The sequence below is a fragment of the Pelecanus crispus genome, chromosome 6, assembly GCF_030463565.1.
Source record: "Pelecanus crispus isolate bPelCri1 chromosome 6, bPelCri1.pri, whole genome shotgun sequence".
Classification (NCBI taxonomy): domain Eukaryota; kingdom Metazoa; phylum Chordata; class Aves; order Pelecaniformes; family Pelecanidae; genus Pelecanus; species Pelecanus crispus.
Genome location: NC_134648.1, coordinates 18,183,134 through 18,210,259, shown reverse-complemented (window position 1 = coordinate 18,210,259; position 27,126 = coordinate 18,183,134). Strand labels below are relative to the sequence as shown.

The 27,126-nt window shown below is 40.0% G+C and overlaps 1 protein-coding gene across 1 annotated transcript in view; it reads left to right on the top strand.

Annotated features, from left to right (window-relative positions):
* Positions 1–20,294, top strand: part of KCNQ1 (potassium voltage-gated channel subfamily Q member 1) — a 368,559-nt gene extending 348,265 nt beyond the window's left edge. Inside the window, exon 18 of the mRNA XM_075712468.1 lies at positions 20,094–20,294. Within this exon, the coding sequence (XP_075568583.1) occupies positions 20,094–20,294 (201 nt within the window). The remainder of the gene's footprint in view (positions 1–20,093) is intronic.
* Positions 20,295–27,126: the final 6,832 nt, after the last annotated feature.

The following is a 27,126-nucleotide window of genomic DNA, read 5'->3' as shown; positions in this document are numbered from 1 at the left end:
TACCTGCTCACCTTGGGCAAAGCTAGAGATGGAAAGATGTGCTTCAGCCATCCAAGGACATTACATAGGTTTTTGGCAGTCCTGTTATTTTGCAGCATTAGCAGTTGCAGTTCTGTACAGGGAAAAACAATTTGCCTCTCCGGGGATTTCTACTGGAAAGAGCTAGTTAGAGCCGCTTACAGGAACAGGAAATTCTGCAGTTTTGTAAATGATTTCAAAACTGATAGCCCTCATGACAGGCGGTTCTTCAGAGGCCCGCTCCAAAGCACTTCCCCAATGAGCAGGTATTTGTATCAACATCTCAGGAGGGCAAGCTAGTGGCAAGTAAGGACTGAGAAATGGTCAGGTTTTGTTGGGGAGAGGGCATGTTCAAAAAGTAAGAAGTCCTAAATGCCTTATTTTAGATAGACCTGGCAAAAATTACCCTTTTGGAAAAAAATAGAACACCCATTAGAAACCTCTGTGTTATCACATGTCAACAAGACTACTTGGAGAACATTTTCAGTCAAACCTTCTTGGAATCATTTAGACTTTTTCATTGTGATCAGCATTTTAATCCAAGGACATTGAAATGCTGCTCTTAGTCTGTTTTGTTGTTTTTCTATTCCTTTTAGGCACTTTGGGATAGTGATAGGGTTTTTACTCTTTTAATTAAATGTTTCAGTACTAACGACAACTCATTATGAAGCTAAAGCCATTTATGTGTTTCCAAATTAAAACAGTTTGCAATTTCCACTCCTTGAAATATCTCAGTAATTTGAAAGGTTAAAAAAATTGTGATATGCCATAATTTCCCATACAACAGAAACTCTCTTTACTGACCGAGGCAAGTAATGACAGTCCTTTTTTCTGTAAAAGTAACCAAAATTGTGGTATTGAAGCCAAGTAATGAAGCACAGTTTGTCTCCCATGTAAAAGTATTTTGGGATTTATTATGTGTACTCACCTGCTTGTTCTTGGGCATTATGAATGCTTCGGAGCCTTACCAAAACTTTTAAAGACATTTCCCACTATAAGGCTTTGTTTTAGTTGTGTGCAACTTTAACCATCTGACCTGAAGTTTTCCATTTTGGGCATCTCAGACTAAAATGTTTGGGAATGTTTCAGCTGAAAAGCTTCAGGCATTCCAAGAAGAAAGTTAGGAGGAGACACATAATTTTGCCCATATTATTGTGATTATTTTTAAATCTTGTAAGTGTTTTGAGATGCTCTATTATATCCATACTTTGGAATGAAGACTTTAAATTTGTCTGGAAGTTGTGCTAATTTCAGGTACCCTTATTCTTTCTCTTAAAAAAAACCCAAACAAACCAACCAACAACAAAACAAAAACTGGACTGGTTTTTTTGGCCAATATAAGAGCCTCTAAAATTACACATTGTTAGGTTAGAGAGGGGCAGCGGGTGGGGAGGTGCTGATTTCCTCTCTCTGGTGACCAGCAATAGGACACGAGGAAATGGAATGAAGCTGCGCCAGGGGAAGCTCAGGTTGGACATTAGGAAAAGGTTCTTCACTGGGAGGGTGGTTGATCCCTGGAACAGGCTCCCTAGGGAAGTGGTCACAGCACCAAGCCTATCAGAGTTCAAGGAGCATCTGGACATCGCTCTTAGTCATATGGTTTAGTTTTAGGTAGTCCTGCGAGGAATAGGGAGTTGGACTTGATGATCCTTATGGGTCCCTTCCAGCTTGAGATATTGTATGATTCTATGATTCTAAATAACAATTTAAAAAATAAATTAAACTTCTTGATTTTCAGAAGGAAACTACTTCTGAAATAGAAAACTATTTGGTTTTTTCAGAAGACCAAAGTCTTCTGAAGACAAAGTAATATAGCAGTTCTTTACTAAAATGTGTATAACTACTCTTTTTTTCCTTTTGTTTTATTAGTAAGAATGTGTGAACTGTAGGTCAGATGTTTAGAGAAACCCATTAAGTGATTATTTACTTTTTTCCTGAAGCATGGCACAGTTTGTTGTTTCTGTGGCTGCTTGCACAGAGGACTCTGCAGAGAAATAGCAGAATCCAGACTTCTTTCACCAAATAGGAAATCAAAATATGGGACTTTATTTCCTAAGTTTGATTTTTCCAAAGCTTCAAGAAGCAGAGCCACAAGTAACTATTGCTATGCGAACGTATGTATTCTTGCAAGAGGTTAGAGGCATGTTGTTCCCCTTCTGTGTTTAGGCCCTGTATGCCCAAAGGCTGAACACAGCTCTGATGTCTCAGCTTATAAATACAGGTTTGAGTACAGTCTCGTAGTTAGTAAGCATAGGGTTAATGAAGGAAGACGAAGCTGATTTGAACTTGAAAACCTTGGTTCAATTCCTAGCTTTTGCCCCAGATATTTTTTGTGTGAGCACAGGCAAGACATTTAATCCCTCTATATCTCAGTTCCATATGTATAAAAGAGGAATGAAAATACAATCTTTGTCCCACCCCTTTTTTTATCTCATCTATTTAGATCATGCATTTTTCAAGGCAAGGGCTGTTTGTGTGTGTGGAAAACTCCTAGCCCATCAGGGCCCTGATCTCAGACAAGGCCCCTAAGTGCTATTAGTGTGTAGTAGTAGTAATAATAATAATAACAAGAATAATAATAACAACAACAGATGGAGTTCAAATTCTGACAGACAGCTCTAAGCCATTGCACATTCAGGAGTATGGAACACAGTCGAGCCCAAGACAACTATTTTCATCAGAGACGAAAGTTAAGAATTTGGCAGGGAGACCGAATTTGGCGTTATGTAAGCTGGGCTTCGCAACTTCAGACCGTGGTTTTATTTATGGGTTTTTTTTTCTCCATCTCCATACAGTTCAGTCTGCGACTGGCACTGTTTTAGAGCTGGCTCGTTGTGGGATTTACCCTACTGCAAACGTTTAGAAATCTGAAAAGAAGGTTTCTTTAATTAACTGAAAACCAGAGGCCATAGTCTACTTGATATGAAAAATAGACCAAATTATAGTGGTATTCATAGCCTGCTGGAATGGTTGGTTGTTTTGGAAAAAAAATGTTTTTAAAGGAGGCTTGCCAAGAAACTGTTCTCTCAGGAAATGATAAATGGCAGTTTGGAGACTTGAGTGGCCTGTACTGAATGTATGTGTCTTGGTAACTGCTGACTCAATCGTGTGTGCTCCTGATGGCTCCCACATTCGCAGCACAGGGAATTTACAGTCCTGATTCGCAAACTCATTACTGTCCTGCAGTTCAGGACTTTTACACATGGCCTCGGGACTGCTTTATCTGAAAACAATGCAAACACATTTCTTTAAATTACACTTCCGATAACCTTTTGGTTATCATTACTATTACAGTGTATGCTAAACCCCCTGCAATTTCTTTTCCAAAACTGTAGTTTCTCTGAATATACCCTGCCAGATTTGGTGGTTTCTGTTTGGGTTTTGCAGGTTTTTTTTTCTTTTATAGTACGTTTTCTGTGAGGTTGTGAAGTTTTACGAAATTTAAATAACAGAAGAATGAAGACATGACTAGAATTTGCATTAACAGGCTTGGTTTTTAAAAAAGTAAAATGCTGTTTCTGTGCACTGAAGAGAGATCTGCTTTAAACAATGGACCATTTAGTCATATCAGTTCTTTGCACTGATATGTGCTATTTACTATATGCTGTTACTATAGGGGATAAGTTGTGTGCAAGTGGACAGGCCTTTGGAGTGTACTCTTCTGAGTGCTGACAGTGATCTGTGTTTTCAGGCCATTTATATTACCTAATCCCATTGACAGCAGTAAGTTTACTCCTCATTTATTCTGGGGTGAAAGAGAAGCAAATTGGGACTATTGTATATTTAGGAGACATTGTTGCAAAACATGTCCCTTTCCTGAGTCACAGTGGAGGGGGAGATAGAGGTCCATGGGGTACACAGAGCTTGGGGTTTGGTTTTTTCTAATGTAGCCTAATGACTCTGACTGAAAAGGGGCACACAAGTGGTAGAAAAAAATTGTATCTACATGTCCATGAAAATTTATACCGTGTGCTTGTAAACTACAAGATGAAGTATGGATTAAAGTGTTCGGAGATAATTTGGTAGGAAATGAATCGATTCATTGCCTTTAGCTTGAATGTTAGAGTTCCTAGGCACCTTATGAAGAATTTTGTATTTGGTCATTTGCATCCTTGAAAACCTTTTCAGCATTCACATAGGAGGCAGTTGTGAAAATGCTGAATGCTTCAAAGATCCCTTCTTTGCCCTTGCTCCATTATTTTTCTACCCTTGCTCCTGTTCTTTGCTGTTTCTGAACAAATTCTTCTCCCACTCGCCTTTTACTTACCCCGCTGTATGGTACTGCGGTGCAGAGTGGCTGTAAACAGCTGGGTGGAGAACTTGCCTTTGGTAGAAATGGTGTTACTTTTATATTGAGGACAGCATGAAATCTTGGAGTGTATTTAATTGAAGGAAGCACCTACCTAATGTAACATTCCGCTCTGTGATTTCCCAGTGAGAAATCTGCTGATGTACGTGTAGTTTGACAGATTAGTAGAAGAGGAATGTGAAATGCAGGTATCTCTGTCCCCTCTGACCAGTTAGATGCTGGTTTTCAGGTTATATACCATTGATTCTTCAAGTTTTGCATGCCAAGCTAAGGGAAGTACCAGCACTTGAAGTGTGAGCAGGGACTGTCTGGGGAGAACTGCAGGTGGCTTAAACTGGGGAACTACATCAGTGAAAAAAAATGAATGCTGGCCTTGGCATTTGAGTGCCAGCATAATTTTAGTTACATAAATGGCACCTATGAATTACAAAGTGAATAAAAAGAAATTATTTGACATTTCTCACATGCTTACAAGTTTTGCTGGGTCAGGTATTGGTATACAATGAGACATGGAAAAAAATGGCATTTACATGAAAGTCAGAAGAACGTATACTTAAATCTAAAAAGAATGCTAAACTTCAGATTTCAGCAACAGTATCTGATTACTCTCTTAATTTTCTCTATTCATTCAAACATTCTGGACTGTCTTCTTGTGCCCAGCAATGGGGTATTAGTCTTTCACCTTTACAGACTTTGGAGTGTGAGTATATTTCCAGGGTTGCCTAGTTTTGCAGCATCAGAATGACTGCTCTAGAAAGATAATGATGTCTGTCTCCTGGGGTGGCTGATTTAAAACCTTTGCCATGAGCAATGACCCCTGAGTGAGTGAAGTGCATAATTAGTACAGGTGTTTATTCTACTAACAAAAGCATTTTTAGGCTCTGGGACTGTCTGCAAAGATTGAGTTCATGTCATTTTCTGTACATGGCAAGCTGCTTTGTCCAGCATGGATATACAAGCCCTAAATTAACTGTAGAATTATAAATAGACCATAGTTACAATACGTAAGGAGAGAAACCTCATTTTGATCTCTTGTATTGTGCAATCACTGTTATAGTGATTATAGTGAAAGTTATAGACTACATTTTCACATAGACTTCTTCCGAAATACATGGATATTCCTCACTGAAAAGCTCACTGGGAGTCGAGGGCACTCAGAGAGTAAGGGAAGTGTTGAGCACCTTGCAGCACTGCGTCGCAAACAGGTTTGACAAACTTTGACCTATGTGAAATATTCATATAGAAATGTTTCCCTGGAAAATGACACTTATTTCTATGTGTCAGTAGTATGTGGAGAAACGCTGTGATTTGAACAAGCTGCTTCTTTAGCCAGAGGCTTATTTTGCTATTGTACTAGATGCTCTGTTGTGCTGCAGCAGGGAAAAAAAAAGACAAAGGATCAAGATAAAGTGATATTTGTGATGATGTGTCTGTATGTCTGCACATCATCTGCAGACTGTGGATTTATTAGTTTTTCAGTCAGTAAAACTGTTATATAAATAATGCATATCAGAGCTGGTCACACGTGGTCTTCTCACTTGCACATGTACACTGAGAGTACTGTCTGAGCCAGAGAGGAGTAAGTGCAACCAGACCTCCTCTGTCTTCTCTGTAAATCAGCTTTTAAAAGTGTCAGACACTTGTGTTGTCACGACAGTCCATGTCCCATCTAGAAAGATGCATTGGTGTGGTTATTGTGGGGTTTTCAGGCGGTGTGCGTGCTGTTCCTGACTCAGCCATCATTTTCTGCAGGACTTGAGGCAAGTCATTTCACCTTCTGTTGTTTCCATTTCCTCAGCTGTGAGTACTGGGTATCATAAAGCATTTTGAGGCTTGGAGGTCAGAAATGAAAACAGAAGCACTTGGTATTTTTATCATTTTTATTATTCCCTCTGTTGTTCAGTGTCTATCTTAAACCTTAGATATAATTTGAGAAGATTATTTCTTGATTTGAAAAGACTGTTGCTTGAATATATAAATCAACAATGCGGGTACTATAAAGGAAAAAGGAGCAACTTATACCTGAAGGGAACTGTGGTGCTTGAGACTGAATTAAAGTCCTTTCACATTTCAGAGCAGATGTGTCAAAACTAACATTGTTAGCCAAATCACAAAAAGCCATCCATGAAAATGGATGAAAATGTCTTAATTAATTCAGAATGATGTAGCATTTTAATCTGTAAAGTCCTTAGTAGGTGCTATCTGACAACCTTTTTTCAATAGTTGCATGATTAGGGGTGAATGAATTTCTCCACTGAGTAGCTGATTACTCGCTCTGTTGGGCGGGGGGGGAAGACACTACTCAGCAAAAGAGATTAGCGGAAGAAAGAAAATAAATAACTCCATAGTAAGCTCTTTCACTCTTTCAAGGAAAATATGCAAAGGGAAAATAAGAAATGCCTGCAGATAAACCAGCTTGTCCGGTGATACTCAGATCTTCCAAGTAAAGCACGGTCTGGCTTCTGTGAGCACAAGTGATCAATCTCCAGGAGGAGCCGGCTGCAGCTTGCTTCAGAAAGCAGGGTGCTGATTCTCTGGTCTTCCCAGAGTGCCACTGGCAATGAAGTCCTTCCTGACTGATGCCCAAGACAAACTCAGTCCCTCTGTGGAGGACCATCCACAATTCAAGTGATGTCTCTCATCACCTACAACCACTGAAGATCCTGTAGCACTCTTTGTCTGTCTTAGACAGGGTTGGGTAGCTTCTTTCTGCCACCGTGATGTTCTCCTATGCTTTCGTCATAACACTACTCTTTGTTCCTATCTGTAAATGCTGTGGAGTGTCACCATGTGCTGTGACACAGAGCTGCCTCCCATCTCAGAGAAGCTACATTTTGTTATTGATTTAAAAGGGCCTAGTGCAGCCCTTAATGGCAGGGGCTTGAGGGGAGAGATCCAGCTACATATTCATGCTCCTCCTTTGTGCAATGGATAACAGTTCTGGTAGGAGGTGGGAGTAGAGAAGGGAAACATCACAAAGCTTTATGTGCAAGACTGTCACCACCTCTGCCTGAAAAGGATCTTCCAGTATTTCATCATGTCTAGACTATATGTACTGTGCTATCTTGTGTAGAAGCCTCCTCTATCATAGGATAAAATTACAAAGCCCAAATCCTTTTTGCTTTGATCGGTAATGATCATCATTATCTTAAGACTGAACAATCCAGGTTACTGCCTATGAACCAGAAGAATAGCAAGAGGTGGATGCACATCTAACATCTGGAGCTGGGTAGATCATTTAGTCTTCAAGCCTGTCATGATGATTAATCAGCTAGGAAAGACTGTGAGCCTTTTGCTTTCACCACTGAGCAGTTGCTTCCACCACTGAGCAGTTGCTTACACTGCCAATAGATCCAATTTTTGAATCATGGTTTACCAGTCCAAATAAATACCCAGCCTGGCTATAGTCCTAGAAGAAGTTATTGAAGAAGAAAAGCACTAAGGTTTTTTTTGTTATCTTTCTCATCCATTACATTTTTCAAACGTTATTTTATCAGAAACATTTGTTTCCTTATAGCTTACTTATAGTTTACTTACTTACAGTTATACTTGTAGTTATACATATAGTTTACTTACTTAAGTCATTATAGCTTAAAATGTTATGGAGAAGAGTCTTGATATTTTAACTGACTCAAAACCAGAGGGAAACCTGCAAAGGAACCAATTTGGAAAGTTAACCCAGGCAGAACTTTTTATCGGCAGCAGCCAAATGATCTGTCTCTTAGTTTTCAAAATGAGTCAAGCCCCCAAAGTGTTAGGAAATTGGCTTAAAGCCATAAGGTTGTATTTAAGCAAAGAAAAGGAAACAGATATCAGAGTCTTTAAGCTCTAGTTTCTGAGACCTTGGTGTACACAAAAGACCTGTTTTCAAGGTTTCGTCTGCAATAATTTTGGTTAGAAGCTAAGTCTGGAAATTGAAGCTGGTATTCTCACATAGCTGGATGGCTTCAGAACTTGGAATTTAAAGAAAAACATCTAAAACTACAAAATGCATAACAAAATAATCACTTCATTTCCCCCAAATTCAACTGGCAGAGCTGTTGAACTCCTGCAGGCATGGTAATGACTTTGTATGACCCATGAAATTTGACTGAAAACCCTTCTTCATTAGCAGTTGGTTGCCTTTGTTGTAGTTTTGCTCCTGGTATCTATAAGATCTACTAGTTTGCCTTTATGAATAATACCATGACAGCCAACAAGCAGTTTCTTTTCCTTTTAAACATGGGTTTCCACTGGTAAATATATTACATTCTAGTTCACTCGTTGGTTATTTGCTGGCTTGTGATTGATTGTATCTGCCTCCACTTTTTGAAGCAGTCAGTAAATGAATGAAAAGCAGTTTTGGGGTGTCCAAGGCAACCTGATTTTAGAGGGTTCAAAGCACCTGCATCTTCTCTGGATTTCAGTGGTTTTACTGGGTGTTTACATTTCTACAAAATGAAAGCATTTTTATTTTTAGAGTGTTCTGAAGGAGATATTTCCGAGGATATGATTTCAGCAGAAGTGAATGGCAGTTGGAAAGTCTGGGGGAGTAGAGTGGGCTCGAAGACTTTTTATCACCAATAAATTTCACCTCTGATCTCTGTGCAGCCCCTGGGAATGAAAAGTGCCTTTGGAATTGTGTGTGGTTTTCTTTCGTTCCACTGAGCTTTCCCACTGAAATTTTCTGTCTTGCATCTGTGTCTTTGTAAAGCTTAATGCAATGGCAAAACAAGAGGCTGCCTCCTTTCTGAGAAGCAGACTCAAGCATACAAGAATACAGCCCTGGTTTTGTGTGTTCAGAATGGGTGCAAACTTGCCACCTTATTTATCACCAGGATTTCTAACCTTCAAATGCCATGGCCCATAAATGACTTTTCCATAATAATATTTATCAAAGTATTTCTGGTCTAATTATTCACGCTGAGCTTGTTCTCTAAAAATTTCTCTTGAAAGAATATTTTTAAAGATTTTTCTTTTGAAAACAAATTCATGACCACATCAAACAGAGATTCATGTTGCCGTTGGTTTAATTACCAGCAGCCCTCAGGGAATCTCAAAACTCACTGTTGTTATAATTGCTTCTCTCCCTTTCTCTCTCCCACTCCTTTTCCCCTTCCATTTTTGATTGCTGCAGAAGTCATCATACAGTTATTAATTTTTTAAGCTCATTTTAGGTACAAAGGAGTTTATGTCCTTTTTTGCCCATAAAGTAACTATCAAATCATGAATAATGAGTAGATTATGGATGCTAAAAAAGGAACTGGCCAAAAATCTTTTTTTTGAAAAAAAACAGTTGAAGTCACCTTGGTTTTTAACATTTTAAGCAAAAAGCAGATCATGATGCCCTTCCCTGCTCATGCCATGCATGAGTATCATGATTTGATCTACTCAAGATCAAATCCATAACCTGTGGATGTGTCTCACTTTCTATTCCAACCAGAAAACCCAGTGCACCTAGTGTGGCTTTATTCCCTTTGAAAAGCAGTATGGATGCCTCATTTGGGTGAAGTGTGAAACATAACATAAGCGATGCTGGCCTAACTGGATGTGATACATGGCATATTTGCTTTAAAAAGAGCAGCAGTCTCAAATCTGTTTTGAATTAGGAAAAGTGTTTGAGAGAAAGAAAGGAAAAAGGGAACCGTTTCATAGCAGGCATCTGAAAAATAACAGTTTGGAGGAAGGAGGAAAAATTGTCAGGCAAAACCTAACAGTTAAAGCTGAAAAATGTATTTCTAACACTGGGGATTATGAGTGTATATCTTATTCTTTGGTTTTTTTTAAAATAAAATCTTGGCAACTTAAGTGCATACTATGATGATCCAGAACGAGAAGAGCTACTCAATGGTGAAATTATCAGCAGTACTCCGACAAGAGGTTATTAGTCATAGTCCCAGCATCATACGAGAGCCAGAGCCAAGGATTCAAGAAGCAAAACATTCCCCTTTGGAGAGAGGTCAAGATTAGTCACTTTTGTTTTCTTTAATTGGTGAGGGTGGTGGTGGGGTGGGTTGGTTTAGGGTTTATTTTGTTGTGGAGAAGAGTTTGCGACATATTTCTATGCTAGTTGGGTCCTTTACTTTTTTTTTAACCCTAAAGTGTTGTAAATATGCCACCGTTCCACACTGGAAAGAGGAATCTACAGCTAGGAGAAATCTGTTGTCTGATAGCCAAACTTCTGACAACAAAAATATGGAGTGATATTCAGAGGCTGTAGTGCTATGATTAAACCAGCAGAATGAGTCCTCCAGAGGCAAGTACCATGGGGATTTTTCTTCACATCTGTGGAACTGAAGCATCTGAAATTTAAGTGCCTGTTAGCTAAACAGAGAGTATTTCTTTCTTCTGCAGATAGGTACCAGGGTGCTCAACCAGAAGGACCCAACATAGGAATGTTTTGCTGAATAAGAATGTGATTGAGAATGAGAAAGCAATCAGCTTTCCAACTTTATGTCTCCTGAAAAAACAGAAAAGCACTTTGAAGTTTTCTTTGAGATCTCAAGATCTGCCCAGGACAGGGGAAAAGGTTTTCAAGGTTTTCTTAGAGCTCCTGCTTCCAAGTTGAAGGTGTTTAGCGTATCTGGGCCATTAACCTTAATGCCTCAGTTTTCCCCACTTTGTGCTAGCAATAACAGTACATATTGACTGCAGTATATGTATAGGTACGCAAAGGTTCACACAGTGCTTTGGATATAAGATGCACTAATGACTGCCATTTATTCTACAACTATATCCAAACTATTGCATAAAGATAAGGGGCTTTTTTTCCTGGTTTCTTTGATCAATACTTCCCTTGTATTTCTTTTTATCTCAAGCCTGTTTGACATCCTCCATAAGGTTGGATTTAAATTTAAGCCTAATTTGGGAAACTGTTTATGATGATGGTGCTAGATGGATGTCCAGTGATTTCTGTGGATACATAAACTTCTCATACTTTTGGTATCATTGATTCACTTGTAAGGAAAGAATCCCTCTCTTTTTGCCAGCTTGTGTCTTATTTTTAAATGGAGATGGAAGACAGTTGTGTCTGGTCAAAGAGAGATCATTTCCTGAGGGTGCGGCTATGGTAAATGAAGATAAGAAAATTCTTGAAAAATCCAGAGTATTCAGTTAATAGGATAGGGGGATTTTTATCTTCTTTAGTAGCTTCTGATAAAAGTTCTATTTAGAGACAAGACCCTAAACTTCACTTTCCTGGCTTCATGCAAGGAGAGAAAAACATTCCAAGACCCCTTGTTCATCTACTGATACTCTGTTAGTTCAGAGGAAAGGGTTAAAAAAATAAATATCTGACCTTTGTAATATTTTAGAGAAAAAAAATGCTGTATCCTGAGGCAGTGCTGGGCCAAAGACTGTAGATTTTGGACACTGTCCTAACTTGAAAATTTCCATGTGTTTTAAGTCTTGTCTCATTTATCTACAACAAGAGTCAACCACAAATTTTAATTGCTTGGCTATAGCCCTCTGGATGCCAGACAGATCTGCGAGCATTGTGCACATCTGGGCATGCACTCAGTGCTGCGAGGCCAGCAGGACTGGTCTGGGAGCTTGGGGAGTGATGAGCAAGCAGAGGGGCTTCGTGGCCCAAATCTACTCCTAGACCTAAAGAAAGATTCTCAGGAAGAGCTGATTTCCAACAGTTTGGGTGTTTTAAATAAGCCAAATATTTTTGCAAGAAGTTGTTAATAGCAGCAACAAAAGCGCTGAACTGAGGCCACTGTTCTCAGCATTCTCTTCTCAAGTAGCAGCCATATCCAGTCTCCGTTTCTTACCATCTCTGCCAGCCACATCTATCGTGCTCCTCATTTCTGTCTTGACTAGCAGCATTTTAGGTCATCCCTTTCCAACTTTTTTTTACCCTCTGAATCCTCTCCACTTCTAAAATAAGCATTGCCTGAAAAGCTTTCCACCTTTTGAGGTCTTGTACTCTATAATAGTCCATGGCCAAGTGTATTTCACTTTCCTGTAACTTAATTCTTCCATTTGCTAGTGTCCTACTGACCGCCTTGTTAGAAGGAGAGGTATATATTCATCTTACCTTGCTTCCTTTAGTCAAACAGCAAGTTATAGCCAGATAATTTTGTGAAGGTGACATGTAAAAACCAAATCAACTTGTGTGTTTTTAACTTTTGATTTCTATTTATTTCTCATAATTTTTAAGATCTTAAAGGAATTGCTTTCTTTTATGAGCACAGCATCTGTTGTTGCTGCTTGTTTCTTTGTAGGTCTCATTTAATAGTTCCTCTTATATCTGAAGTTTTGCCTGCTGCTGATCTGCAGCATTTATTCACATAAAGGTTATGTACATAAGTTGTGTGTAAGTGGCTGGAAATAGTCAAAGATAGCTGTGAAGGTTTCTGTTTTATTGTGTAACATCTTCTTCAGCTACTGCTGTTCCTGAAGGGTATATCTTCTTTTTCATTTGGGGAAAAATGGCAGTATCATAAAAGAGGCAGTTATAAAAACATGCTGCCGACATTCTGTGTTTGGCAAAATATACACTGTATTTTATATTATATTATTTCTTTAATCACGTATTACCAAAGTGGCTTTTTCATGTCAGTTTTTCAGTTTTTGACCTGTCAGAGCATGTCTCTTACTATTGTGGGTTTCAAATAGAATTCAAGGGAGACGTCTAATCTGAAAAATGGCATTATGGTTGTAATCTACACCTTTCTAAGAATCATGAAAATCCACATGAAAGAAATGGAGCTGAGTGAATAATCAACTAGAGATGTCATATTTCCAGAAACTTTGAGGAAGCTTTTAGAAAAAGATGTTTTTCTTTGGGGAAAAGGACATTTGGAAAGGAAAAATAATTCTCTGCAGTATAGTTACTTGCTTATCAAAATTGCTTTCCCAACTCTAATGGAAAGAAAGAATGCATAAATCAACCCTGTCATTTCCATTTCTCCCATTTCCTATAGCTTGAGCGTCTGGCACCCTAAAGCTTGTACTGCACAATCAGGACAAAATTCTTCAAACAAACAAAAATTACTTTAAAATGCCACAAGTGTTATAGTCAGTAATCAAATGGCCACAAGCTGGTGTTATGAGTTTATTTTAATTCCCAACACAATTAAGAAAAATGTGTGACAAAACTGAGTTTCTGTACAGTGGATTAGGAATTTACTATGCCAAGTCAAGATCTTTTTAATAGTAGTTCACTGATACCAAGGTAACTTCTGGAGAATTGGAGCCAGCAACTGGCTTATAAATCCTGGTTGTTTCTGAGCTCTGACCCTGACTCAACGACTCAGAAGTTTCTTCCCAGTCCCAGGTCATCACCCTCTTTTGAAAGCACAAGCGGCACACCCTGATTAATGGTGAATTATCAGCAGCCATTGAAGGGTTACTACTACAAAACATAACAGGTTTTTTACATTTTTAGAAGTGTGAGAGAAATTTTTTACTATAAAAATACAGAGTGAGATGACACCAGCAACAGTCTCAGTTTACTGCAAAACCAACAATTTTTAGTATCTCAAAACGAAGAAGAGATTGGCACTGATAGCTTTATGCCAGAGAGCTGATTTTAGGACACAGTGTGTAGCAAGTGCCTTTCTTTCCACAGAAGCTTTTTGTCTCAAAGTTATCCATTTTATGTGCCAGTTAAGACAGTGGTTACAGTGTTCATATAGTATTTTCATTGACTAGAAAGTGACGTGTCATATGCCACCGTCAAAACCTGTTAACTTTGTTCCTCAGAAGCTCAACTTTTATATTTTTATAGCGATGAGTAATCTTATATTAGAAGAGAGTGTGTTCTCATTGGCTCCACGTCCTCTGTCCTTCCCCCCAACACCACACACATACTCCCTTCTTTGGCCAACTCTCAAGAGAAAGTACAGACAGTCTGGAGAACAAATCTTCCTTCATGCAGATTACATTTTCCTATAAACACCTCAGCAATGGGTATATAACCTCCAGCAAGACTGCTGCCTAATCTCTGGCAACAAAATAAACAAATCAAAGCCAGAAGCTCTGATAAGGGGATTTACAAGAACCTGGGATCTTGGGTACTGTAAATGGAAGGAAGACTCTTTCCATGATTTCTGAAGAATCATGTACCTGAAGAAAGAGACTTTAGTAATTCTGAAATTATTGGCCTCTCCTACCACTATTATAGTTATAGAGAAATGTTCAAAATAAATCCTCTATGAAGATTTCCGTACCTATCCCTGAGCTTTTCTAGAAAGCCACTCCTAACATCGTATTTGTTCCTGTCCACAGGGCCCTCAAAACTAAAACATTAATTTTTAGAAATATTGAGATACCAAAACGTGCAGGGACTTAGCAAGAAGAGGAGCTAGGGAAGCTGCTCTCTGAAGTTTCCTCAAATATTCTCAAGAACAGTACTTAAATAGGGTGGATCCCATCAAAGAAAGCATGATTTATAACTACACCTTCGCTTGCAGAACACACTCACTGTTTTCTTAAGTACTGCTTGCTACTGATACCTTCCTTCATGTCATTGCCATTAATAGATATCATAAGTTCTGGAATATTTTTTGCCTCTTATCTTTTCTTCAACTGAGTCAGTGTGCCTGACGATTAACAGAAAGGACATTTTTCTGTGTTTTTCTGAAATATAAAGCTAGCTCATTACTGAGTATAGTATTGAACACATTAGGGATTCTACACAACACCGCTTACGAGGATGCACAGATAAAGAAAGTATCATTTGCTTTCTCTAGAAGTTTGCCACACTACAGAGCATTAGGGTCCTCCTTATTAAGAAGCCAGCAGGAGTGATACGAAGATCTCCCCAGTCATCTTCAGTTATTTTGAAAAAGTGCCTTGAAGAGTTGGTTCCCTTTGAGCTAAAAAGCTGCACCCTCAGGAATGAATGCTACTCAAGATGAGTCAGGATAGCAGACTTGGGAGTCTAATGTTGGAAAAGTAGCTGAAATTTTCCTTTATCACATTTTTGTTCCGCCAAGTGTAGCTTGCGTTCTGGTTTTCCTCTTCTCCTTTAGCAGCTTCACACTCAGCCTTCCGTATTAAGAACAAGCACAGTCCCCCTGCACCCACTGAGTGAGCACTGTGCTGATAAAAGATCTCTTGATTAAGCACAAATTATTTGTTTAATCACTCAACCATGTTAAAAACATAGGTAGTTATAAACCACCATTCTGTCCAAAGGGACTATGATTTTTACCCTTAATAATATTTACTTTTGAAATCTCTGAGAATGAGAATGAAGGGCAGATGAGACAGCTTTAATTGACAGTGTTAATCAACCTTGATTCCTCCAGATCATGGAGCAGCGCTTGGCATAACTTATTAGTAATTTGTGGTCTTTGTAGCCTAAATTATGCCAAACTCCTAATTTTGACCTTCAGCTTCCCCACTATCCTGAATATCCATGGCTGAAAATACCGGTCCCCTCAGCTCTGTAATTCCTCCTGTCCTTGCCCCTTCCTGGTAAATCCCTATAATTAGTTTTGGGAGTAGGTCTCCAGAGTGCTGCTCTTTAGTTCTCCATTACAGGGGTGCATGAAGGAGACTCTCCTCCAGATGTCCCTGGAGCCACTCAGGCTTCTTTGTTTGGTTTTTTTTTTTAAAAAAAAAGCAAGGAAAGAAATTAATTGTTTATGTTCTGAATCATACCATGAATTTGTTATGAATGCTTAAAGTTACAGGGCATTTAAAATGTATATAATGTGAAAAGATGGAGAATTTTAATAGATAAATTGCTCATTATTTTGTTGTCTCCTTTCATCACAAGAACAGTCTCTGTCTTGTTCACTAGCACCTGCTGGAATGCCTTTGATACCTTTATAAAAGTTGGCATGTCATTTTATATCCAGTTGTAGAGGACTGCTGCTCCTGAACACATGACCTAAGAGGACCTTGTGGTTCAGAGGAACTACGTCATTGCCACTAGTCTATCATGTGGGGTGTCAGAGTAGTCATGTGCCTCTGTGATGTTTTAGGGATAGCAAAAATCTGTTCTGTAACGTAGCTACATTTCTTCATGATGTTCCATTTAAGATTTGTGCTCTAATCTTTCAGCCTTTGTGAAGAACTAGTTGGGTGGTTTTTTTTTTTTCCTCAGTGCACTGCATGGATGGGATTTTTTTATTAATTTCTAAGAGCTAGATTCAAAACTTGTTTAAAACTTCTTCTCTCCATCTGTGCTCAATCTATAAGCCTTGGATCTTTTTTTTAAAAAAAAAACTTATCTCCAAGGATGGAAAAATCTTGTTTTCATACAGTATTTCAGTAAGACTTAGGAATAACTGTGGTGTGTAATTTCTGAAGAGTTTCAAACACTGCTTCCTCTCCCCAACAACTATAAAATACGAAGGAAATTATTTGCATATAAAGAATTTGATCATCCAAACATCATGCTTCTAATGAAACATAAATCAGCTAGAAAGAGCTTACTTAGTTCTTCCTAAAAGAAACAAATCAGTCTGAGTTATTTTTCTATGTAATTAACACTGTTTGCTGTTTTAAGTAGAGGGATCAGAGTTGTCCAAAGCAGTTAAGATTATAGCAACATCAGCAGTTTTTCTGTTTGCTTTACTTTTATTCATTCTGGCATCATAGCTAATTTCTAATCAAGTAAATGTGTTTGAAAGTATGATTCAGGGGAGACGATACACTTCTCCATGCTAAGTGCATAAAGCTAGTTTAATGAAAAGGGTATTGCACACAAAGACATTTTTCTAGTGGGTATAATTATCTCTGCAGCAAACAAGTGAGTGATGTATTTCAGGATGTGTGTCTCAATGATGACGGCAGATTGGGCATGCTAATAAGTAAGGCTGTTCACTAGAAAGCCTCTTATTCTTGTACATCAGAGGCGTGTGATGACAGTAGAAGTTGCCTTCTGGTGGCTTTTAATTGGATCTTTAAAATGTCTCATACTTTAAGCAGACACCCCTTTGGCGGAACCGAGGATGGGGGCCCATCGTCCCATTGCCATCTCATTTGCAAATGTCATCTTTTCTGATCCAGCCCCAAGAAGCATGAGCAGAGCAATGTACAGAAATCCAGACTGCTCCTTCTCTTGTAATCCAAAGAATATGTTACTATTTGGGATTGACAACTCAGTCCAAGATTCATCCAGAGCCCGCTGAAGTGACTGGAAGTCTGTGATTGCCAAAAACTACCACTGACTTCAGTGTGTCTTGGAGCAAGCCATTCACGGGCGCAGAACTCCCTGGGAAATGGCTTGCTTTATTGGAAAGCAAAACTGATTAAACAACAGTTAAATACAACCAGCTATCTGGACCTCCCTCCACAAAAGCGTTGTGGCTTTAGAGCCCTACCCCAATAAGAGGAATGTGGAAGACAAAGGTCTTTACTTTCTATCTCATATGGCCCAGCTCAATAGTAATTAGCTTCTGCCTCTGCTTCTGTGGGCCTCCTGCACTCCACAGCTGCAGCAGCCAAACCTTGCTCCCTAGAAAAAATTAGACAATTATCTCTGGGAATTTATTTCCCAGCAAGAATATTCACATCTCACTTGTCTCCAGTACTTCATCACCAAGATACACAGCTCTTGAAGGACTATCCAGATCTCAGTCCAATCTACTGTCATGTTCAATAGCTCATCACTGCAAGAGATTCATAAATGCACATTTTCCAGATATATCATCAGCCTGTGTTTCCTCTGGTAATCCCTGTCTGGAATCACAAATTAAGAAATATATCTATAAAAATCCCCTAGTTTAGAATAATTAGCAAAACGACATTTCTTGTTAGAGGAAAAGTTGTCCTTTGGACTCTGAAGGTAGCTGTTCGTCTGCAGTCTTCTATTAGAGTCCTTCCAGCGCAGCTGTCTCAGCAAGTAATACCTGGGCAGTGGGGGATGGAGGAATGAGGTATTTTTGCAGGCTTCACTAGCACTGATTTGTGTTGTCACGCTTGGAGCACCATGAGTTTGTCATCTGTGATGGGCACCATTTGGGCAAAGAATGACTTTTTTGCGGGAGTGAAAAAATAGTGATGAAATGAAAACCTGATGATCTGCTCAACTTTCCATCTGTATTTTCTTCCAGAAATCTTGAACTTAAATGTTCTTCAGCTTCCTCATTTGAAGAATCTCATCTTTCAACAGCCATTTCCATCCAGAATTACTAGTGTTTCATGTGCCATCTAGGGTGCGTTGCCTAATGTTTTCAAAACCAGCTGCAAAGTATAAATCTCTGGCACCTCATATTTTTAAATCACTGTATCTGCTTCCCTACCAGTGGTACAAAGTGTTTGAAAAAACAGCATTTTCTCTATGGTGGAAAAACATTTTAGTCTCTGCTGAAATCCTCCAGGTTTGTTGATGTTCTGCTCAGCCTTACTGTCTTTTACTATCCTGTGTGATACTTGGATGACAGCCAGGCACATATAAATTGCTCCCACTCATGCTCTCTCTGGCGGTTTTATGTGCCTTTCACTACTTTCTAGCAGATATTTTAGGCAGCAATTTATTCCTATCACAGTTTTTCTGCTTACTTTCTTTTCCCTTTTTCAAACCTATTACATCTTTTTGCCTAGAAGTTACTTAGTGGTTTAGGATCCCTGTGAATCGATGGGTCAGAGACTACAATGGCAAAATCATGGTCATTTCTCTTTCGGCTTGTAGAAGGGAGTAGGAGGCCATAAGAAAGGATCCTACTGCCCAGTTTCAATGCTTGCCATGCCAAGGGGCAGAAAGTGGGCATGACTTTGAAGCTGGAAGTGTCCCTCAGGACGTCTGGCTCAGTACATTGGAGGCAGCACAGAAAGGAGGCTTCCCATTCCAGATAAAAGGGATGGTACAGATTATTTCTTGATTGGAAAGTGCAAGAAACCTGAGAGTGAATCTGTGGTGCTTCTAAAAACATTTTGTTCTTGATTTTCCTCTGACTACCACAAGTGTATATCAAATAGAGTCTAAATTTTGGGCAAATCCATAACCTAGTCTCTATTAAGTATCCTGATTTTTCATTATATTTCTCATAAAGATTAGAAGAAAGAGCAGGAAAAGTAAAAAAGAGGAATTAAATAATTTAAGGGGCATCTGTCTAAAGGCAGAAGAAAATGAGCATTATAGATTTAGGCTGAACCTTCCCCTGCAGCCCCCCAGTTGAAAAATTAGCTTTCACCCCTCCTAGAAGAGTTTCTGGCTTACTGTGAATCATGTCATTCAAACAGCAATCGTAGTGAACACTGTGTCACTGGGGGGGTTGAGAGCATAACGCTGATTCATGCCCCTCTCCCAGCCATTGCCACAGACCCCAGCTGCTGTATACTTGCATCAGCAAAAATATCTGCGGGGTATTTTGTGGCCTGAGCTGGTAATTGGGCCCAAGTGTAACAAAGAGCATCAGTCAGTCCTAGCTTAAAGTTGATTAGATCACTGCAAATAGAGCAGATATTTACTAGAGCATATTGATATTATTAAGGCATATAAGCATGTTAGAAGTTTATCATGTTTTCAAAAAAATATGGACATAATAGTAACAAAAGCCCACAGAAACTCAGTTCTGGGACTTAGTTCTCTATCCCAGCGCATCTCTTTAAAAGTCCATTTGTCATGCATTCATCCAGGTATAAAATGAGTGTCAAAGCACATACCAGAGGTGAGTATTAACAGGCCTGTCCTCATCCAACTCTGACCTATTGCATTAAATTTCTAATGCTCTGTTTGATGGACTGTGTATCTGTGGTGTCTTCGTAGAGGTTGTGATCCTAATTAAGAAAACTGTAATTTTAATATTGCATTTGTATCACATGGTTTGTTGCGATTTTCTCACGTGCTGCTACTAAACAAACCTTCCCTTTGCCTGCATAGGTTACACAAATGGACCAGAAACTGAACCTCATTACAGATATGCTGCATCATCTGGTTTCCCGTCAGCAGGGGGATCAAGGGAACAACAGATCACCTCAGAGAGGCAACAACATCAGTTCGGATCTTTTCCTCCCTAATAACGCCCTGCCGACCTATGAGCAACTGACAGTACCAAGAAAAACTGAAGATGATATATCCTGATATGGCATAAGTCTGGGTGGGTTCTTCCCGCCTTTCTCCTTTAAATGGGACTGAATGTTGAGAACCTGGAAGGAATTAAGTTCGTCAGCCATCCAAGAAAACACACGACTACTGCATCTATACCACTAGTCTCAAATACGCTCTTCTAAAGCCACTGAAGGATTGCCAGGCTGCCTTCTACCAGGCAAAACTTACTGAAGCTCCACATTGATTTTGTTCATGAACAAATGATCACAACTCGTTATTTCTCAGAAAGACCAACATGATGTAAAGACAGGCAAAATGTCAAGGATTTCGAGCTCCTTTAATAATAATAATAGTAATAATAATATTCTAATAATACTTGAATTTAGATGGAAAAAGTGCATTCTGTTTATAAATCTGCAGATAGCAATATATTTCTACTACTAAGGTTTTTAAAACAAACTAGGATAACTTATGTTGTTTTTGTTGTATAAACATACACTAACATTCTAGAGAATGACAAACCACATAATGAATGATTTTCTTTTTCTGTTTTATTTGAATGTTGCTACATAAACAGTTATCAGATAATGACCAGGATTTTTTAAATCTTTTTCTTCAGGGAGGAACTAATCCTTAATCTGGAACAATACTATTTATAGTGGAAAGTGCTATAGATTTTTTTAAGGTATCAGTTTTTCATGGGGAGGCAATAAAGTATTACATAGAAAAAATTATTCTGCTTTCTAGAAAATTGTTACCAAAGAATTTATATATAAATAGAAAACACAGTGGTCTGAATGTTCTTGTCCTGAAATAGCTTTTTAAAAAGAAGGCCCACTACTTCTCAAATCTACTAATTTTTAGCTTGCAGATGCCAAATATAGTACAAGGGGCTGAAGTGACTGGACTTGCTGGTCAAGTGCTTGCGCTGGCCACTTACTGAGCATCCATAATCCTCACAGGAATCAAGGCCCCAGTTCAGGAAAGCATCTCTCATCCAGGCAGCATATATGACAATTTGGATAGCTTCCTTAATAATGTCTTGAGAAATTCAACTCCCTACAAGAGTCATTATTGAAAAGTGCCAGCTCTAATTTAGAGGACTGAGGACCTCAGCTACAACCCACAGAGTTGAACCACATTACCCCACATGGTAGTTGCAATAAAGCCAGCAGCGTCCGGCTCAGTGTGATTTTTCACATATGCAACATGAGCAGGATTTGGGCTTTGATTACTAAGGTTGAAATTCAACCCTTGCAGATAGTGAGCACCTGTACCATAATAGCCCTGCTTTGAGCGTGGAAAGTCTTTAAAGCTGACAGAGGGTCAGGAAAAGCTATTTAAACCAATGTGGTGGTGGCAGTAGCCCATACTGCTGGCAAAAGAGAGAGATGTAGACAGATTTATCAGCTCTTGCACTTGGAGCATCATACACTTCCAGTGCACCCTATTCCCCTCACTGCAGAGCCTGTACCCCACAGCGGTCTCCCTCCCTCTCCTGGAAAACTGGTGCCCTAAAGCCTCGTAACTTTGCACAGCAGTTAATATCACCAGCCTTTAATATCTTTGAGCAGTCTGAAATACTGATGTGTAATGAACTGAGATCGCAGGGAACCTTCTCATAGTGCTGCTCATATTCTGGGCTTTGTTTTCAACGTTTCAGCTCTTTCACTTGGACTGCAGAGAAAAGTATACTGCATTTAACTTTACAGATTATGTTACAATTATCCAGCCTCACTGCTGTATGGTAAATAAATGTTAAGGGTGTAGAAATTTACAGGCATAAACAGGAATTGTATCTGGGCATTACGTTTTATAGAAATCAAAATTATTGTCATGATTTTGAATATTTTTAAATGAGATTCACTATGTAATTTCAGGTTATCAATCAGCCTGTTAATTTCCTAATAAAATACAGGACAAGAGTGCCATGTCTTTTGGTTATTCTAAAATCCGGACACTTGATACACACAGGAAAGCTGTTGGCTTTGCTTTTCCTTTTTCTCTTAGCCCACTGTACAGTGTACAGATGCCTTATTTGCAATGCAGGACTGCAAACCTTCTGCTGATTCTTTACTAGAGAAATAAAAAAAAAAACAGGACTTAATCAGCTGGGGTGGCCTTGGGGAGAAAGGCGTGTCTTGTAGCCCTTGCTGAAAGCAGCTAGGTCTATGCATTTCTAGGGGCATTGTGTTAACCGGAAAATGCATCCATTCCTACCTGTTTGTTCCCAAGAGCATAGCTACATTTTCTGCAGCTAATTTTGGTGATAACAGTCTGGCATAGCAAACATTTCATGCGAAAGATAATTTCCCTTTCTTGATGTGTCAGTTGGTCTATATCCATCTGAAAATCACCGTTACCAGAATCCTGGGAATAACCAGGTTTTAGATTCTCAAGGCTGGTGGCAAGTTGTCACAAGGTGGATGATTCCTCACCCGGGTCCAGCTGATCCTTTCAGAAAGAGCACCAGCTCTGAGACCTGCTCCTTCAAATCTGATAATCCACCTCACCCTAAGAAAAAGATGATGATCCATTTTTCTGGCTGAAGAGGAATGTCATAAAATGAGCCATCCAAATTTGCTGTGCAGCTGCCTGGATCTAGCCATCCCCAAGTGCTCACCGGAGACAGGTCTGACCTCTCTGCTCGGAGGACCAAACTGGATTCATCTTGCCTGCTGGGGCTTCATACCTCGATGACTTCTCCTGGAAGTAGGCACCTCAGCATCTTTCTTTCATTGTGGAACAGCAGCAGCAGGAAGATGAGCTGAACAGTACAATGCTGGACCAGCCTGAAGTAACCAGCATGCAGTGAGTATGTGTTTCTGCTGAAACCTTATCTGCTGGTGTCTGCTGTTCATCCAAACTGTCCAGAGTGGGTTTTTTAAGTGGGTAGGAAGTGTTTGTAAATAGCTTGAAGGGGAACAAAGAAAACTGTAAGGTAGGCAAATTCTTGACTTCATAATTTTCTACCCCGTTTTTGTAAACTGTGTTAAAATAAAGGTACCTGAGGCTGCAGAAAGGAGTCTCTTTCTTAGATCAGCTCAATAGCAGTTTGCATTTCAAGACTGGTGTAAGCTAGGCCTGGACCGCCATCCCTGCCTTAAAAAATTAAGGTCAGCTAAAAAAAGTCATCTAAAAAATGTGAGCTGGTTCAGCTTACCCAGCCTACCAGGGTCTGGGTGCTATGCCAGATATGGAAGGTAAGAAGCCAGTGAATAGGAGAGGAGGAGAAACATGGGGCAGCCCAGCTGAAGGTGGTTATGAAAGTTCACCCTGTCTCAGTCCACAGCAGAGGCAGATGACCATGCAAGTTTGCAAAAAAAAAGATTAATGGGAGCGGGGGGGGGCATGTGTGCAAGGGAGGAGGTTTAGGAGATGGGCAAAAGTATGGGCTCCTGGTTAGTGGGCTGTGTTGGGATTCAAGACACAGAAGCACTGTGCCTGACATCAGCATTAATCTGCAGCGTGACCTCAGGGCGAGTCGTTTCACCTGTTGGGCCCCATCTGTTGTCCCCTCTCCTCCACTCAGCCCACTTGTCTATTTAGACCACAAATTCCTCAGGACAGGGACAGCCCCTTTCTATATGTTTGCTCAGTGCCTAGAACAAAGGGACCTGCACTCTGGGGACTTGAGGTACCACTCTCATATAAATAATTACTCGGGAGGTAAAAGCCACCCTGGAGCCCTGCTATATGCAAAGCCTTTATTATTCGGAGCCCAAGGAGTTTCAGAGTTGGAAGCACCTGTTGCCAAACTGACAATTAGAGGATGTTGGGTTTTAGATCCCCTTTGACATAGTATCTTACAAAGGAAGACCAGAAGTCCGGCCATCACTCATTTTCACTCTTGTATTTTAAAGCAGGTTCATTTCAAATAATGCAATGGGCCAGCACTATGCTCAAATACTAGCTGAGCCAGAAATCTTTGGATGTCAGCAGATTAAATAGCCATTTTACTGCAGCAGGTTAAGGGCTGTTGTTGCTAGCAGACACCTCTGGGCTGATTTATCACCCATCAGTTCTGAGGAAGGTAGACATTTTCCAGGGCGCTGAGCTGAAAAGGTCTGAGCAAGAAACAAGCTGCTTTTTGAAATATAAATAAGTAAAAACCAGGAAGATTTCATTTTCTGGGAGTTTAAAGGAGAAAAGTTAAAACCAGTTTTAAGCTAATCCTCATGTGCCCTGCTGAGATGGGTATTACTGTTCTCATTTTACTGATGGGGTGGGTGGTGGTTTGGGAAGAGGAGGGGCATTGAGAAGAAAAGGAAAAAGATTAAAGGTCTGATGCAACTCCCATTTATGTCCTACTCCTGTGAAAATGTACTTGTATGCGTCATTTATGCACAGGAGTTGGGCTATTGCCTGCAGTGGGACTACTCAGTCCATGTGGGTCAAGGTAAGCTTTTGCAAGTTCAAAATACATGATGAAGATGCCTTTCCATGGTCTTTCAGTGAAAGCTGGGCTCAGTTGTGTATGTAGCGTTGCTTTCCTCATAGTCACAGAGCCATGTAAATTCAGAAGTTTCTGTTTCCCAATTCTGTTTTCAAATCATTGGTTTATAATACTCTTGCATGCCACTCACATTTTCAAGCCACAACAATCAGAGGTATTTCTCTCCACTTCAGCGATACGAATTTCTTTACCTACCGCACTCAAACACACACAGTGCAATCTTTCTGCACAGAGAGCAAAGGCTTTTTAAATGCCCTCCAATTTCATTTAAAATAGCTTGTGTAACATTTTGCACCCTGGGCTCCCTGAGCAGTGGCAGCTGTGATGAAGGTGTATGAATGGGAGTTGTTACACCAGTGCAATGTGGAGGTGACACTTAGCTACATCTGAAGAAGGATTTGCTCCCATGCAATAATGAAAATTTGTTGAGTTCAAATCGAAAATAGCAAGTAATTCTATGAATGCTGGCTTTTTTCTGTCTTGTCCGTGTGCTGACTTTGATGTCTAAGGAATGCAAATTTCAGCTGAAGCTTTTTTTTTTTTTTTGCGGTTGCAATGTAGAGCAGGTTTGTTTTCTGCGTCATTCCCCTGGTGCCCAACGAGATGTGCATCTGCGCTCAGCCTTTCCTCGGCAAGGCCGTTGATACCGGGGCCCTCTCTCTTCTACCTCAGTGCCTATTTTTACAAAACTTATAAGAACTTAATTATTTTGTAGACCTCTACCCTTCTGTCAAGTTGAGTTGAAAAAGGTCAATGGGTTCAAAAGTTATTAGGGGGAGGCAAAACAAACACAGCATGAGTGCATTAACCTTGTTTCCACAGGAACTAGGCTAAAAGTCCTCTCTCCCCACCCCCCAAACCCAGAGGTCTGGAAGAGACGTAACCCCTCACTTTGGAGCAGAAGACAAACTCTAACTCCTGGGGCGAGGAGGAGACTTGCAGAAGACATGTTCTTCGGAGTTCGTGGCTCCTGCAAGGCTTGGTGCACCTTGCCTTTGGATCAGCTATTGAAAGATGCTGGAAAATACCATTTTTCTTATATTGCTCCCAATGACAGCAACCTAAAAGCTAATACGACAAAATGCTTGGCACTGCAACAAAGAAAATGCAGGTGCTGGATAGGCGTATTAAGAAGTACGTCTATGCACATTATTGTAATATGGCATGGTGTCCAGTGAAAAGATGTCTACATCGCTGGCAAGGGAGCACTGCCAGGGAAGGGCTGGCCTGAAAGAAATGGCATTGTCCAAGTTCACATCACTCCCGCATGGGCTGGCAACTGCTGCCTGTGGGGAGCGGCTTCCTGGGGGCCTGACATGAGGCATTATGCTCTCTGCCCGTGGATTTGCACCTAAGAAGAGCTGATATATAAAGCCGGTCTTGAAACCATCTTGGAGCTGCGCTTGCTTCAGAGCTAGCATTGCTCTGGCGAGCTGCCCAGGGATTTAGGCTCGGTTAATCCAAGCTTGGGTCTCCATGGCAGACACCCATGGAACAAAGGAAATAAAGCTTCCATGACCCTGTCGAGTTGCTGGTCAATCACTCAGCCAGGTGCAGAAAGTGGGCTAGGCAGCCTTCAGTGAGCTCTCTGGGATCAGAGAGGGGCAAATCCCCAGCAGGGGTGAGCAGACGAATCTTTAGAGGTTTTCTAGCCATAATTTCCCAAGTCTGGGAGCGTTGCCGGTGCCTGTGCGTTTCACACAATCTTTAAAGCCAGCTGTGCTGAAATCCATCACTGCTGCTTTCTGTGCTGGCAATCTTATAGGGAAATAAATAAATTCAATTTTCAGTTCTTCTGTATGTTATATCCTTAGGAGTATATTGATCATTAATTTTAAGGATTAATATGTTAGATAGAGTTGTTACAAGCACTACCAGTGCCATAAGAACTATATAAGCACGTATGAAGTATTAGGATTACAAGAAGCTTGTGAGATGCTATCGTCTGCAACTGCTGTTTAAGCATTACCTAATAATTTCAGTCCTAATGATTGCCTAATGGGGTTATTAACTGAGCTGTCTATAAATGGAACCTAAATGTAAATGTGATTCAGATTTTACTGCTTTTGCATCCTTGGTCCTTATTCTGCATGTAAATCTTCTGCTTTGATTCCATCCCTTTTCCTTGATTTCCCTAGGGATTTCCTTCTAAGCGTTAATTGAAACACTGGATGCAGGTTTGATGGGCAGAGGGATGCGTGCCCTTCAGATCACTTTTGGGAACCATCAGGTAAGAGTTACCCACACGAGGACTGATCACAACTGCATGAGGGAGTTTTCTGCAAGCCACAACTTTTTAATCATAGTTTGTCTTTTAAAATCTGAATGACAGAAAATGTGCTTACCCCACTGAAACCCAAATCTGCCTGTGCTGCAGGAGGTGCGGACTCATAGCCAGTGCGACATGTG